At 52.8% G+C, this 14,674-nt stretch overlaps 1 protein-coding gene across 1 annotated transcript; it reads left to right on the top strand.

Moving 5' to 3' along the window:
• The first annotated feature begins 4,367 nt into the window (after positions 1 to 4,367).
• MFNG (MFNG O-fucosylpeptide 3-beta-N-acetylglucosaminyltransferase) lies at positions 4,368 to 14,353 on the top strand. The gene is made up of 8 exons (XM_058022971.1): positions 4,368 to 4,706; positions 9,318 to 9,366; positions 9,868 to 9,970; positions 10,058 to 10,211; positions 11,262 to 11,347; positions 12,609 to 12,774; positions 13,283 to 13,368; positions 14,213 to 14,353. Exons 1-8 carry the CDS (start codon positions 4,368 to 4,370, stop codon positions 14,277 to 14,279), a joined length of 1,050 nt encoding a protein of 349 aa, XP_057878954.1. The 3' UTR covers positions 14,280 to 14,353.
• Positions 14,354 to 14,674: the final 321 nt, after the last annotated feature.

Raw genomic sequence — 14,674 nt, 5'->3', positions numbered from 1 at the left:
TGCAAGGTGGGGTTCTCACCCTGACATGGGGCCAGAGTGGGTTCAGACTGTGGCAGGGGGAAGACGGAGCCTTTGGGCAGCCACAGCAGTGCTCACCTAAACTGCTTGGTCCCAAATCCTGTAATGCAGCCACCCTTAGCAGATGCCATAGGAAAGGGGTGCCAGGGTACCCACGCTGGGGAGAGGGGGTGGTTGTGGTGGTAGGTGGTTTTTCCTGAGGCAGGCCAGAGGAAAATGAAGTCTGTGGCTCTGAGAGGCTTGGGGCTCTTGGGGCGTGAGGTCAGGCAGAGTCTGCTGATGCTGGGGTCAGTGGGAGAAGATGGGCAGCCAGCACCAGAGTTAGGTCCCCGCTGTGTCCCCCTGCCCCTGTGGTTTGGCACTGCTGGTGCCATGCACTTGTGAAGCTCTGAGCAAAGATTAACTTGCTGATCTTCCCTAGTCCCCTGTGAGGTGTTATTTCAGGCTCTAAACCAGTTGCCTGTGTCTTTTATGAGGACGAGAGAGAAGCGGGGAGGAAAGAAAATGAAGATTTTTAACTGGCAGTCACTAAAATGTAGAGCAGAATCCTCACTCTGCCCTGGAGCCATGCAACTCTTCTCTCAGGGAAGGGGGAGCTGGCATACACAGGGCTCCAGATGAAAGCTCCCAAGTGGCATCCACTCCAGGGGATGCAGCCTGAGCATTGCAACACAGCCAATCCCCTGGGAGGGTGCTTGCCCTGCAGGCAAACAAAGTGGGATTCTTGTTGAGCTGATGAGAAGACAAGTCCCAAAACAAGTTCCCATTCACCCTGTCATGGATTTGGAGATGGGAATTTGCATCTTTGCTGGGCAAAAGTAGCACTTGAGTATTCAGGGAAAACACTGTGTGTGAGGCACTGTGACACAGGGCTTCAGACTTGTCCCTACTGGCACTGGGAACCAGCCCCAGCCCTATGGGCAGGGCTGAAGGGGGTTAAAAGCAGCCCCTCCACCGTGGGTAGCCAGGCTGTGCTTACCTATCTCAGCCCTTGCTGCCCTCCCAAAGAATCACATCCCCCAGCACTTCCCTGGGCCATCAGTGCTCTCAGCCAGGGGGAAAGGGAGGCAAAGGGAGGCTGTGGGAGGCAGGCTGGCACTGCCCAGCTAGCCAAGCAGCAGCAGCACTGCCTCCCCTGCTCACAGGCTTCTTCCAGGCTCTCCATCCAGCCTCTCTCCCCTGAGGCTTTAAAAATCCAGCCTTAACCTGTTCTGGACATGGGTGAGAAGTGGAGCAGAGGGCTCCAAGGCAAACATAAATGACCCTGTCTGCCCTGCACACTCCAGCCCACCTTTTTTATCTCCTAGGTGGGTGGCTGCCTGCTTGGAGGAATGAGTCACAGGTTAGGTAACAGGCACAATGCAATTAGCAGCCCTGGGCACCAATTACCAGCTGTAACAGCCTTGTGCAAACCCCTGTAAAGAGTCACTGAGAGCAGGATTTCTCTCTCCAGGGAGGGGATTGTTGAGGTGGCACATGTGTCACCCTGGGAAGTCCACAGTGGCCCCGTGCCCCAGCAGAGTTTCCTGGCACCATGGTCTGTATGAGGTAGCTTTGAATTGTATTTGTAATGCCTTCTGGGGCCATCACTAAGGGGCCCTGCCTGTGCCCCACCTGTGCCTCCCAAATGATCTCCTAAGCCAGAGCTGCAAGGCGCTGCAGGATGCCTTGGAGCTACAGAAGCTTCCTTTACAGGTGCCTGAGGCTGCTGGCCTGTGGCTGGAGCACTCAGGGAGGTTAATTTCTGGTTCAGGAGCATTGGCCAGCCATGTGAGCAATCCCAGTCACACCAGGTTCACATCCCTGCAGTAATGTAAGGCCTGAAGGTGAATGACTCCCTCCGTGCCCCAAATCAGTGTAAGAAAGCATCAGGATTCAAAGGGATCTAAAAATAAAACCTGCAGGGACTCTCCAAAGGGATACAGGAGATGCTCTGGAGATGTTCCTGCTTCAGGGGAAGGCAGGAGTCTTTGAGACTTAGAGAAATACAGGAGAGGAGGGAAGAGAAGAGGATTCAGTGGTTTCTTCCTTACAAAAGTAAAAAGCCATAGCCAGGACAGGGGCAGAGTGAAAGTATGTCTGAGATGTGGAGAAACTGAACATGTGGGTTTAGCCTGCAGGGAGATCTTCCCTGTGTGCCTGGGAAGTGCCTGTGGCTGGACACACGGTGGGAGTGTGGCACAGAGGGCCCTGGCAGGCTGCCCACCCTCTGTTCTAAGGTCCCATGATCTGACATGTGCATGGGGCGGGGTGTCCTTTTCCACATGGAGCCATTCCACACCCCCGCCAATTCTCCTGGGCCCCAACTTATTACTTCTTATTTTTATTTTTTTGCCATGCTGAGATTGGATGCCCACAGCTTGTAGCTCCCTGAGGAGGCGCTCTGATTTCAGCAGCTTATGTAGAGCACTCCCCTCCCCTCCCCTCCCGGGCTGCCCCATGCTCGCAGCACAGGGAAGCTGAGATGGGAGCATGGATATCGGCCCCCCTCCTGGGCTGGTGGTCTCTCTGGATCTCTCTGGCTGCTCTGTAGAGTGGCCTGCAGGTAGTGTGAAGGGGACTGCATGGTCACCTACCCCATGTCTAACTGAACCAGCAAAAGCATGCAGCAATCTGTGGTACTCACCCCAAAATTTCCCATCCTCTGATATCCCTGTCCCTTGCTGGCAGCCAGAGGGCTGAAGTGAAAGTGGCTCAGGGGAGACCAGTGGTGAAGGTGGGGGATGAAGAGGGAGCTGGAGGTGCCACTTTGCTGCTGTGCCTGCAGGTCTCTCAGGTTTTCCAAAGATAGAGGACATTCCCTTTCCTTTCCCAGGGAAAGGAAAGCAACATCTTGGATAGCACGAAAACCACAAGGGACAAATGGATGAGCTCAGCCCTGCAGGGGCTGCAGTCCTTGCAGGGGGCAAGGACCTGGGTGGGATATAAACTCAGCAGTGACGCTGCACTCCCTGCCCCCACCCTGTGCTCCCCCAGAAGTGTTCAAGGCCAGGTTGGATGGGGCTCTGAACAACCTGATGTAGGGGAAGGTGTCCCTGCCCATGGCAGTGGGCTTGGAACTGGATGATCTTTAAGGTTCCTTCCAACCCAAGTCCTCCTGTGATTCTACAGCTGGAAGGGAGGCAGTACGCCCTTCCTCGCTGGTGCACCTCTTCCTGTGAATGTCACTGGTTCTGCAGCCACCTGGGCAGCAGAATGTCCTTGGATATCCTAGTGGAGGTTGCAGGGCTGGAGGCAGAGAAAAAGGGACCTTCTGGAGCAGAGTCATGGTTTAGGGAGATGGGTGTCAGAAGTGAGGGTCTGCCAGCTTGAGAGTCTGGGGTGTGGCGGCAGGAGGGACAGCAGGGAATACACGATCCTGCTTTGGGAGGCAAGCTGGGACTGAAAGGCAGGAGCAGCAAACTCAGACCTGTATCCATAGGAAAAGTTTGGGGCTAAGGAAATTCCTGGGGAAAAATCGTTCTTTGCAAGAACCACAGAGGACCCCGCGCCTTAACTTCACCAGAGCCCACATCAGTGTCACCGTCCCCATCCTCTCTCAAGAGCAGGGGGATGAGCATGCCTGCAGAGATCGGGCCGAGCTGTCACAGAGAAGCGGGGAAATCAGCCAGGCAACAGGTTTGTCCTCCTGTCGCCGTTGGTCACCTCGCAGGTGTCCCAGAGCGGGGCTGCCCTGCTGAGGCAAACCCGCTGTCAGACGCGGGCCTCCCCCGCTCCATCCTTCCTCCCCGGGGCCGCCGCCCCGCCCCGTGCCCGGAGGCGGAACCGGGGCTGCGGGGGGAGCAGGGGCTGGCAGGAGCCGGGGCTGGCAGGGCCAGGGACTGCGAGGGGAGCAGGTGGCGAGCAGCCCCGCCGCACCCTGCACCGCGTCCCTGCCGCCCGCCTGCTGCCGGCTCGCCCCTGTGCGCTGGTGTCTTCTGATGCCTTCGGCCCAGGCTTCCCCCTCATGGCTCTGATCTCCTTTGCCGCCCCTTCAACACCCAGCCTGGGACACGCAACCTCTCCCTCGGAAGCAGGGATGCTCGCTTTCCTCCTGGCAGGCTGTGGCAGCCACGTGCTGTCACCTCGGAGCGTCTTCCAGCCGTGTGTCCCTGCCTCGCTGGGGCACTGAGCTCTCCGTAGTCTGTGAAAACCCCCCCTGCTTCAGCGGGATTCTTCGGCTCTGCTGACTCTTTGGCTTCCTGGTCTTTGCCCACCCTGTTCCTCGACCACGTCTGTTCAGACCCTGCTCTTGACAAATCTTGCCCCCTCGGAGGCTTCGAGAGGAGCAGGCAGCGTCACGTGGAGGTGGAGCAGAGCTTGTCCCCGCTCGGGAGGATACGGGCTGCGGCAGGATCGGTTCGGGAGCCATGGGCCGCCGGCTCCTCCGCGGTGTCTCTGGAGCCGCAGTCGTCCTTGCCAGCGTGGCCCTCCTCTCCATGCGGCACCGTGGGGCTCGGGAGGCGGCTCAGTACCCAGGGATCGGGGAGGGGATGTTGGAGAAGCCAGAGCAACAGAGCCAAGGGAGCCCAGAGGGAGCCGGTGGCAGGGGGCAGACGGACCTCAGACTCCATCCTCCGGAGGGATACAGGAGTGAGGGAAGCCTGACGCTTGGGGACATTTTCATAGCTGTGAAGACAACAAAGAGGTTTCACTGGAGCAGGATGGTGCTGCTCCTGGACACGTGGATATCCCAGGCCAGCAAACAGGTGAGTGTGTGGATTCTGACTAGAGAGAAGGTGTTAGTAATGAGGCAGGGGTGTTGGGGCAAGGGGATAAAAGCCGGAGGAAGGGGAAGCTGGGCATCATGGTGCCCCTCAGTGCTTTGCCTCATTTTCTCTTATTTCTCACTTCACATTCAAAGGGAGATGCTATTCAGCAAAATGTTTCACCAGTAGCTGGTGGAACAGGGAAAGGCTGGTGAAGATGCCATGCCAGACTGAATGCACAGACCAGCCTGTGTCTGTATGAAATGGTGGCTTTCCATTTCTCCTGGTGCCATGGGTTGGTTGGGTTTGGAGCTGACCGGCTCCCCAGGCCGTTTGTCAGGATGCCTACACTGTGCCTGGGCACCCATTGCCCTGTAAAGGTGCAGTGCAGTGGGCACGAGAACAAGGCAGGCAGGCTCCTGGAGGACCTCCTGTAGTGAGCCCTGTTCACCCCCCAGCACATCAGCACAGTCCATACTTTTCCTTCTTGGGTAGATGCCTTCATGTGCATGATCTTGAAGTGATGTGGGTGCATTTTTGACTTTTTCTTTCTTTCTTTTTTTAAACTGGGGGCCCAATGTTTCCATCCTTTGCTCAAAGAGTTTGGAGAGTTTCCTTCCTGCTAGAGAAACTGGTGCAGGGCACCACATTAGTGGTGCTGTGCAGGCTGGCTCACTGGTGGGCAGGAGCACTCCCCAGAGCTCCGGTGCTTTGCTCCCTCCCTCGCAGAGCTGCTCCTCAAGAAAGAAGAAATCCTATGGCTGCCCTGAAGGGTTTTTTTTTTTTTGCCTCTGCCTGTGTGTGATGGGTGCCTATAAGGCAAATCCAGGCCCCAGTGAGAAAGGGGGACGGGGGCGGAGATGCTGGGTAGGAGAGTGCCTGAAGCAGTGCAGGGTTTGCTGGGTAAGGGTGGTTTTCCACTCGTGGTGCTGCAACTGTCTGGCCCGCTGTGGTCGTCACAGGAAGCCAAGTCCTATTTTCAGCACGCTTCCTCTCGTGGCTGCGTGTCCCTCTCGGTGTCTGAGGTGCCCTGCTTCCTCCTGCAGAGGCACTTCTCCTCTCCAGCCAGCTCCAGCCCAGCAGCTCCTTGGAGAAACCAAACCCAACCACGTGCCTGCACTGGCAGTAGGATATTGCTCGTGGGGCCTTGCCAGTGGGTTGTTAGGGAGCAATTCACCTGTCCCTCCTTTGTTTGACAAATCAGTGCCTCGCTGTTCTGCTGATGACAGGAATTAGATACTAGCTCCCCAGACTCATCTGATCCCCTCTGGAATGGAAGTGGTGTCCAGACCTTGGAAGAGGTGTTGAATTTTCCATGCTGCTGCCAGCCTCTGGAAAGCTACACAGACTGAGCAGAGAAATAGGAAGGAAGGCATAGAATGGGAGTGTCACTCATTTTAAAACACAGTTTTTTCAGTGTTACCAATTTTTGTTTGCAAGATTGATATTTTCCTTCTCCCTCCTCAATTTTCCGTGTTTTTATTCTTTTTTACAAAATGGCTTTGAGGGAAGGGGAGTGGGAACAGAAAGGGAGGTAAAGAGAAGTACATGAAAGTCAAAACCATTTTTTAAAATATATTCCTGTTTAAGGGGTTTTTTAAGTTTCCAGGAAATGGTTAGTTTTGAAAATCTGACAATATAGAAAGCCTCACTTAGCAAAAAAGGACAGCTTTCATTTTGCAAAGGACATTCAGTTGTTGTGGGGACAGGAATAGTACATCAGACCTCCTGTTACTGAGTCCTTATGGAGAGACATAGGCTTTAGGAACCAGTCCTGGAGAAATTCAGGTCTCAGAAGTCCTGATGTGCAGAGGCTGCCTTCTCCTAGGGCTGATCCAGCTTCTTTCTGTCTCACTTGCCCTCAGTCATGGCTGGAGACCAATTCAGTGAGTGTTTCTCCACCAGTGGCCAGCAGGGAAATTTTTGCAGCTGGCTGTGTTGCTGATTCCAAGCCTGGCTTCAGAGCAGGATACCTGCATGGTTTCCTCCTGGAGGAAGCAACCCAGACCTCCCAGGTCAGGCTTAGGTGACTGTAACAGGAGGCAGGAACAGCTGTGGTTTTGATGGCAAGGACAGACTGTATGGGAGCTGAATTAAAAATCCTCTGTGTTGGACTCTGTTGGGGTAGAGAATAAGAGAGAGAAGGTCTCTGAAACTGCTCTGAAGTTTAATCTGAAGACATGCAGTCGGTGAGAGATGGGGAAGTGTGAGATGGGCACTCTTTGCTGGACCATTCTCTGCCTCCTGAGAACTGATCCATGACAAACTTCCCACTGGAGATTGATGTGGCAGCCATTTTAATGAAAGGCCTTTTCCTCAGCAAAAGCTTAATCTAAATAGTAGTGGGGGTTCTGATGATTGTTTAGCTGGACAGAATCTTGGAGTGACTTACACTCCTGGCCCCAGTAGTTTTGATGGAGAGGAGTCCAGCTTTTTGGTGTGGCTTGGTAATGTGAGCTGTTTCTAGCACTTCCCCTCCATTTAGAAGCCCACACACCCAGCCAATGGGAATGAAACCTTTGAATGGCCCATCCTGAACTGGCTTTCAGATTTTCAGTGATGTGAATGCACCCCAGATTTTGAATCTATTCTCTGTGCAGGACACAACAGTAATCCTGTTGATGTGTTTGCATTTTGGAGAGGGTTTCTTCATAGAGGAAGGATACCCTGGGAGCTTAGGCGATGAACATGGCCCTGGATTGTCAGGTTCCACATCTTTATTCCTTTGTGCTACTTTTTTATTGCTAGGCTATTTCCCTAATTTGGGGTGAGGAGGTCTCAAAGTCTAGCATTTATCCATTGCCTGGGCTCTTCTGTTCATGAAGAGCTGCCAGAAAGAGCTGTTTGACACAATGGCTCCTTATCGCTGCTTGCACTGATGTCCAGCAGACATCCTTTCCTACACAGACATCATCTCTGCTCCAGAATGGAGAGATACTTTCTGTGCTTCATCTCTGGCAGCAGCTGCTGTGCCGGGTTTCCCACCCTCAGGCGTGTGAGGGATGGTGAGACGAGGATGGAGGCAGCTGCATTTGCTATTGTGATCTTCTTTTGCACTTCTTGAGCACAGCCAGGTGTGCCATGGAGATCAGAGTTTGAAAGTGCCAGAAAAATTGGACTCGCCTGGTCCCCACACTCATATTTCCCTTTTCCCAGTTATTTTGGACAGTCTGGTGTTGCCTGTGGTGACAGTGTACTTTCATCCTTGGGTTCTACAGGAACATGTTGGACGTCTGCAAAAAACCCCCCAACATTTCTCATCTTGCATCAAGAGAAAACTGGGAACCTCAGAATATTTTTACAAGTAGAAAATTTGGAAAAGATGCATCTTGCTATTTTAAGTCAAATGTGATGTTTGTTAGACACGTGATATCAAGTTGGTTTTATATCTGTAAGCAATTAATTTCAGCAACAATATTTCTTGGGTTTTTTATTTTGAAAATGTCAGAAAATTTCAATGGCTTCAGATTTTGTTTTTCTTAAGTTGGAAATATTTGCGATAGTGGAAATTTCTAACTCTGACATGCTGGCAAGGGAAATCCTGTGCTGCTGACAGTCCCTGCCTTGCCTGAAGGTTGTGATATGGTCCCCTGACCCAGAGCAGTTCCGTCACCTGAGACTTGGCTAATTGCTGCTTGTCACATGAAACTCTTGAAAGTGGTGTTAACTAAGAGACTTTACTGGTGGGGTGGGGTAGGAATGTGTGCACGCTCCGTTGCTGCAGCTCAGCTCTCAGAGGGTAATTCACCAAGCCTGTAGCTCATCCGTCTGAGACCAGGAAACCATCCTGCTGTCTCTGCTTGAGCCAGGTATCTCTGAGGGTCCTTCACTGCCTTATTTTCATATACACAACTTTTCTCCTGCTATGTTCTCCAGATAGGGATATCTCCCACATGCTGGGTGGGTGTGGGAGATGTAGAGACTCGTGTCTCCCTGCCTTTGGGAGCAGTGATGGCTCCTGGAGCTGCTGTCTGCCTGCCGTGTTCCCTTTGTGCCTGTGCAGGTGCTGTGTTTAACCAGCCTGTGGGCAGCTGGTGGGGAGGCTGTTTATGGCTCGCGACTCCTTTTTCATTTCATGAAAGCTCATTTTCTGCCTGAGGAAAGCTTTTCTCCACCAGCCCTGATCCTCGCCTGGCTCTGAACAGGGGGAGCTGTGCCACATAATGGCAGCAAGGGGGATTAGAGAAGCCTGGGAGTGGAGGAAGAGGGGGAGGAGGGGGCAGAAAGTGGCAGGGGGCTGTGCACACTTCACAGACAAGCAGATGTTCTTTTAACCCAAGCAACATTTAACCACAATGCCTTAATTTTTGTACCACTGACACCTAATCCAGGGCTACCTTGCCCCCTCACTCAGTGTCCTGGGTCCCCTGTTCCCAAGGCAGTGGGATTTGGGGTGAAAATGAAGCCACACAAGTACTGATGGTTGTGCCCTGCAGGAAGGGGGAGCACAGCCATCCTTCTGTTCATCTGCTGCCTGGGAGTGGGTACAGAAGCAGAGCATGGAGGGGGGTAACCATGTCAAGTGTGTCCAGCTGTGGGAGGAAGAAGTGGGCAGCCAGGAACAGCACCAGCTCCATCCCCGAGAGTAATCTCTTTTCCTTGTTTCCCCAGACCTACATCTTCACCGATGAAGAAGATGATGCCTTGAAAAGGAGAATGGGTAATGACCTATCCTATGCCACCACCTTCAGCCCCTGAGCTGTCCTGGCCTTGAGAGGAGCCTGGTGTGAGGGCTGGCTGTCCTGCACCAGCACTGCCCAATGAAACAGGCCCCTTGCCATGTCCTGTGATGGTGATAGTTTGGTGTAGCTGGCTTACCCCAGGGCATGCAGCCAGCTGGAGGCAGGGTGCTGACTGCTTTAAAGCATCCATGGGTAGAAGTGGCACATGAGAGAGCCCTTCAATCTCTGCATCATGGTTGGCAGTGGGCAGGGTGGAAGTGTGGATGGCAGGCATTCTAGTCTTGGCCAAATTGCTTGGCTCCGTCCATGTCTCATCTCCTGGTAGGGGGAGGAGTGGAACCCGTGTCTCCATGGGTTTGGATGCCTTTTGCGGGGGGCATGAGGACACTGACTGTGAACAAACCCCTTCCCTCCTGCCCAGATGTCCTCCCTGTGACCATGCAAAGTGGGCTGGCTCTGAGTTTTTCCTCCTCTGGCAGGTGGCCGTGTGATCTTCACCAACTGCTCTGCCGAGCACAGCCACCTGGCCCTGTCCTGCAAGATGGCTGCAGAGTTCGACGCCTTCCTGGCCAGCGGCCTGAGGTGGGGCAGGGCTGCTGTGGGGGGACCCCGGAGGGCAAGAGGCACCTTCCTTACTGAAAACTTCTTGTGTCTTCCTGTCTGCCCCAGCTGGTTTTGCCACTTGGATGATGACAACTACCTGAACCCTGGGGCACTCCTGAAGCTCTTGTCCTCCTATGCGGAGACACGGGATGTTTACCTGGGCAAACCCAGCCTGAACCGACCCATCTGGGCCTCTGAAACGCTGCCAAACAACCAGACGGTACAGCCTGGGGCAGTGAGGTGGACTGGGGGCAGTGGGTGTTTTGGTGCTCTGGCTCGCATTTGTCATGGTTTAACTCCAGCCAGCAGCCAAGCCCTATGCAGCTGCTTGCTCACTCTCCCACCAGAGGAAGTGGGGAGAGAATTGAAAGGGTAAAAGGTAGAAAACTCGTGGGTTGAGGTAAAGACAGGGAAAGCAAAAGCCATGTACACAAGCAAAGTAAAACAAGGAATTATGTCACTGCTTCCCACAGGCAGGCAGGTGTTCGGCCACCTCCAGCAGAGCAGGGCCCCATCACGTGTAATGGTGACTTGGGAAGACAAACACCATCACTCCAAATGTCCCTCCCCTTCCTCCTTCTCCCCACACTTTATAGACTTAGCATGGTGTCATATGGGCTGGAAAATCCTTTTGGTCAGCTGGGGTTACCTGTCCTGGCAGTGTCTCCTCACAACCTCCCTTGCACACCCAGTTTCCTCACCAGTGTGGCAGTAGGAAAGCAAAAAAGACCTTGGCTGTTGTGTAAACCCTGCTTAACAATAACAAAAACATCTCTGTATTGTCAACGCTGCATTCAGCACAAATCCAAAACACAACCCCACACCAGCCACTGTGAAAAAGTTAACTCTACCCCAGCCAAAACCAGCACTATTGCAAGGAGAAACAGGTCCCAAGAGGAATGACAACAGCTGAAAACTTGCCATCTTGTCTATACATGGCTGTAAGGTGTTGACTAAATTTGATCGTCCAAGGGACAGAGTCCCACGTTGCTGCTCTGCCTTTGGGTACATGTCTGACAGGACAAAAGCCTGCCCTAGGCACCCCACCTGTTGCTGCCAGCAGGAGCAACTGGCTGTTCTAGTTATGAGGAAGTGAAAATCCATGCTGCACTGCGAGAAAGTCCTTCCTCTGGGCAGCAGTCAGGGGGCTGGGATGACAATAGGGCTGTGTTTGTCCTGATATCAAAGCTGGGTTTCCAGCATTCCCACCTCTGGGAGTGTGGTATTTTCTGAGCCTCTGCCATTGATTTTCTCTGGTATTTCTCTCCAGAAATCCGTGCGCTTCTGGTTTGCCACTGGAGGGGCCGGGTTCTGCATCAGCCGCAAGCTGGCAAGGAAGATGGTGCCCTGGGCCAGGTGAGCTGGGGAGTGTGGGAGCCTTTGGGGATGAGCAACGTGGCTGCACATTAATTCCTGGCAGTGTCAGCCCTGGATTTGTGCATGTGGTGTTTGCAAAGGTGCAGAGTGCCGCGTGCTGCATATCTGCAAGATGTGAGACTGGAGGAAGGATGTAGTGGGTGGGTCTGCCAACTCACTGAAAACTGGCAAGAGCAGGCACATCGGTAAACATGGTCACAGGATGATGTACTCCTCTCTCCCCATCTCCTTAAGGCTCTTGGTTATTCCTCACACTCCTTCCCATCCCTTTCAGCTTTGTGTGACTCTTTTCCCATCTGCCTATCTCATCTCCCCTTCATGTGCCTCTTTCCAGATTTCCGTACCTCCCTCCTGAGCTAATTTTGTGTTCCCTCACCCTAAACCTTCTTTGGCTTCTGAGGTGTCCACTGTCATTTCCTCAGCTTGATGCATGGAGAATAGAGGTAGGTCCCAAGGTGTTATCCCAGCCTAGAGCAAGGTGATGCCCTAGGTTATACCCCAGGCACGTACACTGGTGGGCATTGGCTGTGCCTTAACCAGCCTTACCCAGATCTCAGCGTACCCAGAAGGACAGATCTGATCCACACCAGGTGGCTGCTTTAGCCAAATCCCATGATAGGTATTTTATGGTAGACCCAGTCAACAGGATCATCTGTGATCTAGGGTAAAGTGAAAGTGGCACAGATAGACAATGCCTGACCTGGCATAAAATCTGCCACTACTGTTTTTAAACCTCTTAAAACACATTTCAGTTTGCTGGGAGTTCTTGTAGTAGACCGTGCCTCATACTGTGTAAATAATTCCAGTTCCCAAAGCCTTAAAACTGGTTATAGTCTGTCATCAGAAGGTGGCCAAGTATGTGGTGTAGATGGCTTATCCAAGCTGCGTGTCCTGTTTTCACTTCCCCCTGGACCTTGCCATGTGCTCCCACTGTTTCTCTTGTGGTGGCTTGTTTCACCCCCAGGGGCTCAGTGCACTTCACCAAACACGTGGAGAAATGACTCAGTAAAGTCTGTCAGCTCTATGCCTCAGCTTACCAAGGACCTGGATCATGAATCAGGGACAGCATGGCTGGGAATGGTGAAAGAGCAAGCCTGTTCCCGAGTATGTACAGCTGGAACTCAGGGATTTCTTGCCTGGTTACAGGATTTACTCTGGTTTTCAGTAATCTCCTGCCCAAGTGGATGCCTACATCTGCCCCTACCCTTTTCCTAGCCCATGCAGCCCTACTCTCTTCCAGTGGCAGGAACTTCCTGAGCACTTCGGAACTCATCCGCCTGCCGGATGACTGCACCGTGGGTTACATCATTGAGTGCAAAGTCGGTGGGCAGCTGATTCCCAATGCACTCTTCCACTCCCACCTGGAGAACCTGCAGCTCATCCCCACCTCTCAGCTCATGCAGCAGGTGAGGAGGGGAAGGGAAGAAAGAGGGAGGTGTGTGAGGAAGGAGGAGTGGCAGGAAGCTTACAGGCATGATGTTCCACTGATGGCACTGATGTGCGTTGAATCAATCATCTGCTCTTCTGGGGAGGCTTTCCTGACAAATGCATCTTTGAAATAAGGAGCAGATGTTGCCTGCAGCACAGCTGCCAGTCACAGTGCCCTGGGATCAGTGGTGGGGAGCACATGTAGGGAGAGTGATGGGAGGATTGAGGGCATCCCTGGGAGAATGTGGCACAGGGACAAGCAGAAATGATGATTGATTGGGAAAGGGCCTTTGACGTGGTACTCTCTCTGCCTTGCAAAGGACTAGTAGGGTAGACCATCACGGGAAGGAAAAAAGGAGAGATGTGGAAAGCAGAGGCTAAGCCAGCAGAGAAAGAACTAGAATGGGTTTTTTGTCATCCACAGCAAATTCCTTGCTCCTGAACTCATCTCATTCTCTCTACTCTTTTCCCGCCGCTACTTTGTAGGTCACCCTCAGCTATGGTGTGTTTGAGAACAAACTCAATGTCATTGAGCTCAGCGGCCCCTTCTCGCCCCAGGAGGATCCTTCAAGGTATGGGGCATGAGTGCTCTGGGTGTTGCTGCTGTGTGAGCCCTCAGACAACAGGCTGGGAGGGGGAGGCAGCCCAATGGGGTGCAGGAGGGCTAGAGGGAGGGACAGGAACCTTACAGCCACATGGCTTATTGGGTGAGGGGCACCCCAGCATTAAGCTATTTGTGAACCATTATAAATGTTGCAAACCTTTTTGGGTGAGGGGAAAGAAATGAAGCATTTAAAACATTTTATTTGGACAATGCCTAAGCCAAAAGTATTGCTGTTTATTTCCCATTTTGAGACTGAACAAGCTAACCTTTTACCTCAGGGACAGGAACAGAAATGTTCTTTTAAACTCAAGGAAGGAAATTCTGCTTGTTTTTTTCATTTTATGCTTTGCTGAGAAAACTGAAGGGAAAAAAGAAAAAGGTTCACTTCAGGCTGACTGCAAACAAAACTGTTCTTTGATTTACCTTCTCCTCTTTGAGTGAACAAACCTAAAGTTGTTATTTGCAGAGCATGAGTAGGAAGATCCTAGCAGAGATAGGAGGGGTGGGAAGCAGCTAGGTGATGAAAAGAGCATCAGCAGAACCATGTAGCAGGAGCTGGTGCAGTGCCCATCTCCCTGCCTCTGATCAGGGTGAGCTGTGGGCTTGGGCTCCATGGGCTAGAGCTGGATTTGGGTATCAGAGGGAGGCTTTGCTGAGAAAAGACACCTTAGAGTGAGCAAACAGTCCTGAGCTCTGTGGTGCAGGGTGGGCACCTGATGTGGAATGGGGCGTGAGGGAGAGGCCTCCCATCTTCTAGCTGTGTGCTGGTGTAAAAACTGTCCTCTGACCTCACTTTGCTTTCTCCCCAGCAGGTTTCGATCCCTCCACTGCCACCTCTATCCCAACACCTCCTGGTGCCTGCAGGCTGTTGGCTGGTGATGCCTGAGCCTCAGCTGCAGCGGCTCCAGGTGACACCTGTTCACCTGCAGGGAGTGGGACACTGAAGAAGCTTGGTGCTGCCAATTTCACCTTCACCCTGGTGGTCTTGGTGCGCTGTGATGGCTTTCTTGGTCCTCGCTCAATAGTGGTGACTCAGGACAAGAGACGAGTTCTGATCCAAAGATGGATAGGATGGGCTGGACACATGAATGAGCTTCTCATCTGAGTTGGGATATGTGCAAGGAATGGGAGCAGTATGCCTTCTGAGCAGATCAAGAATAGGATAGTGACTGCTGGGCATCTGAGCAGAGATGAGGACTTGCTGCTGCTGCTGCGCTGTGCCCTGGCCGCATCTTTCTGGACTAGAAGGGCCCTGTGTGTGCATACCTGGTGCC

The sequence above is a fragment of the Melospiza georgiana genome, chromosome 4 (assembly GCF_028018845.1).
Source record: "Melospiza georgiana isolate bMelGeo1 chromosome 4, bMelGeo1.pri, whole genome shotgun sequence".
Taxonomy (NCBI): Eukaryota; Metazoa; Chordata; class Aves; order Passeriformes; family Passerellidae; genus Melospiza; species Melospiza georgiana.
The sequence above is the reverse complement of the archived record's forward strand: the minus strand, read 5'-3'. Positions and strand labels throughout refer to the sequence as shown.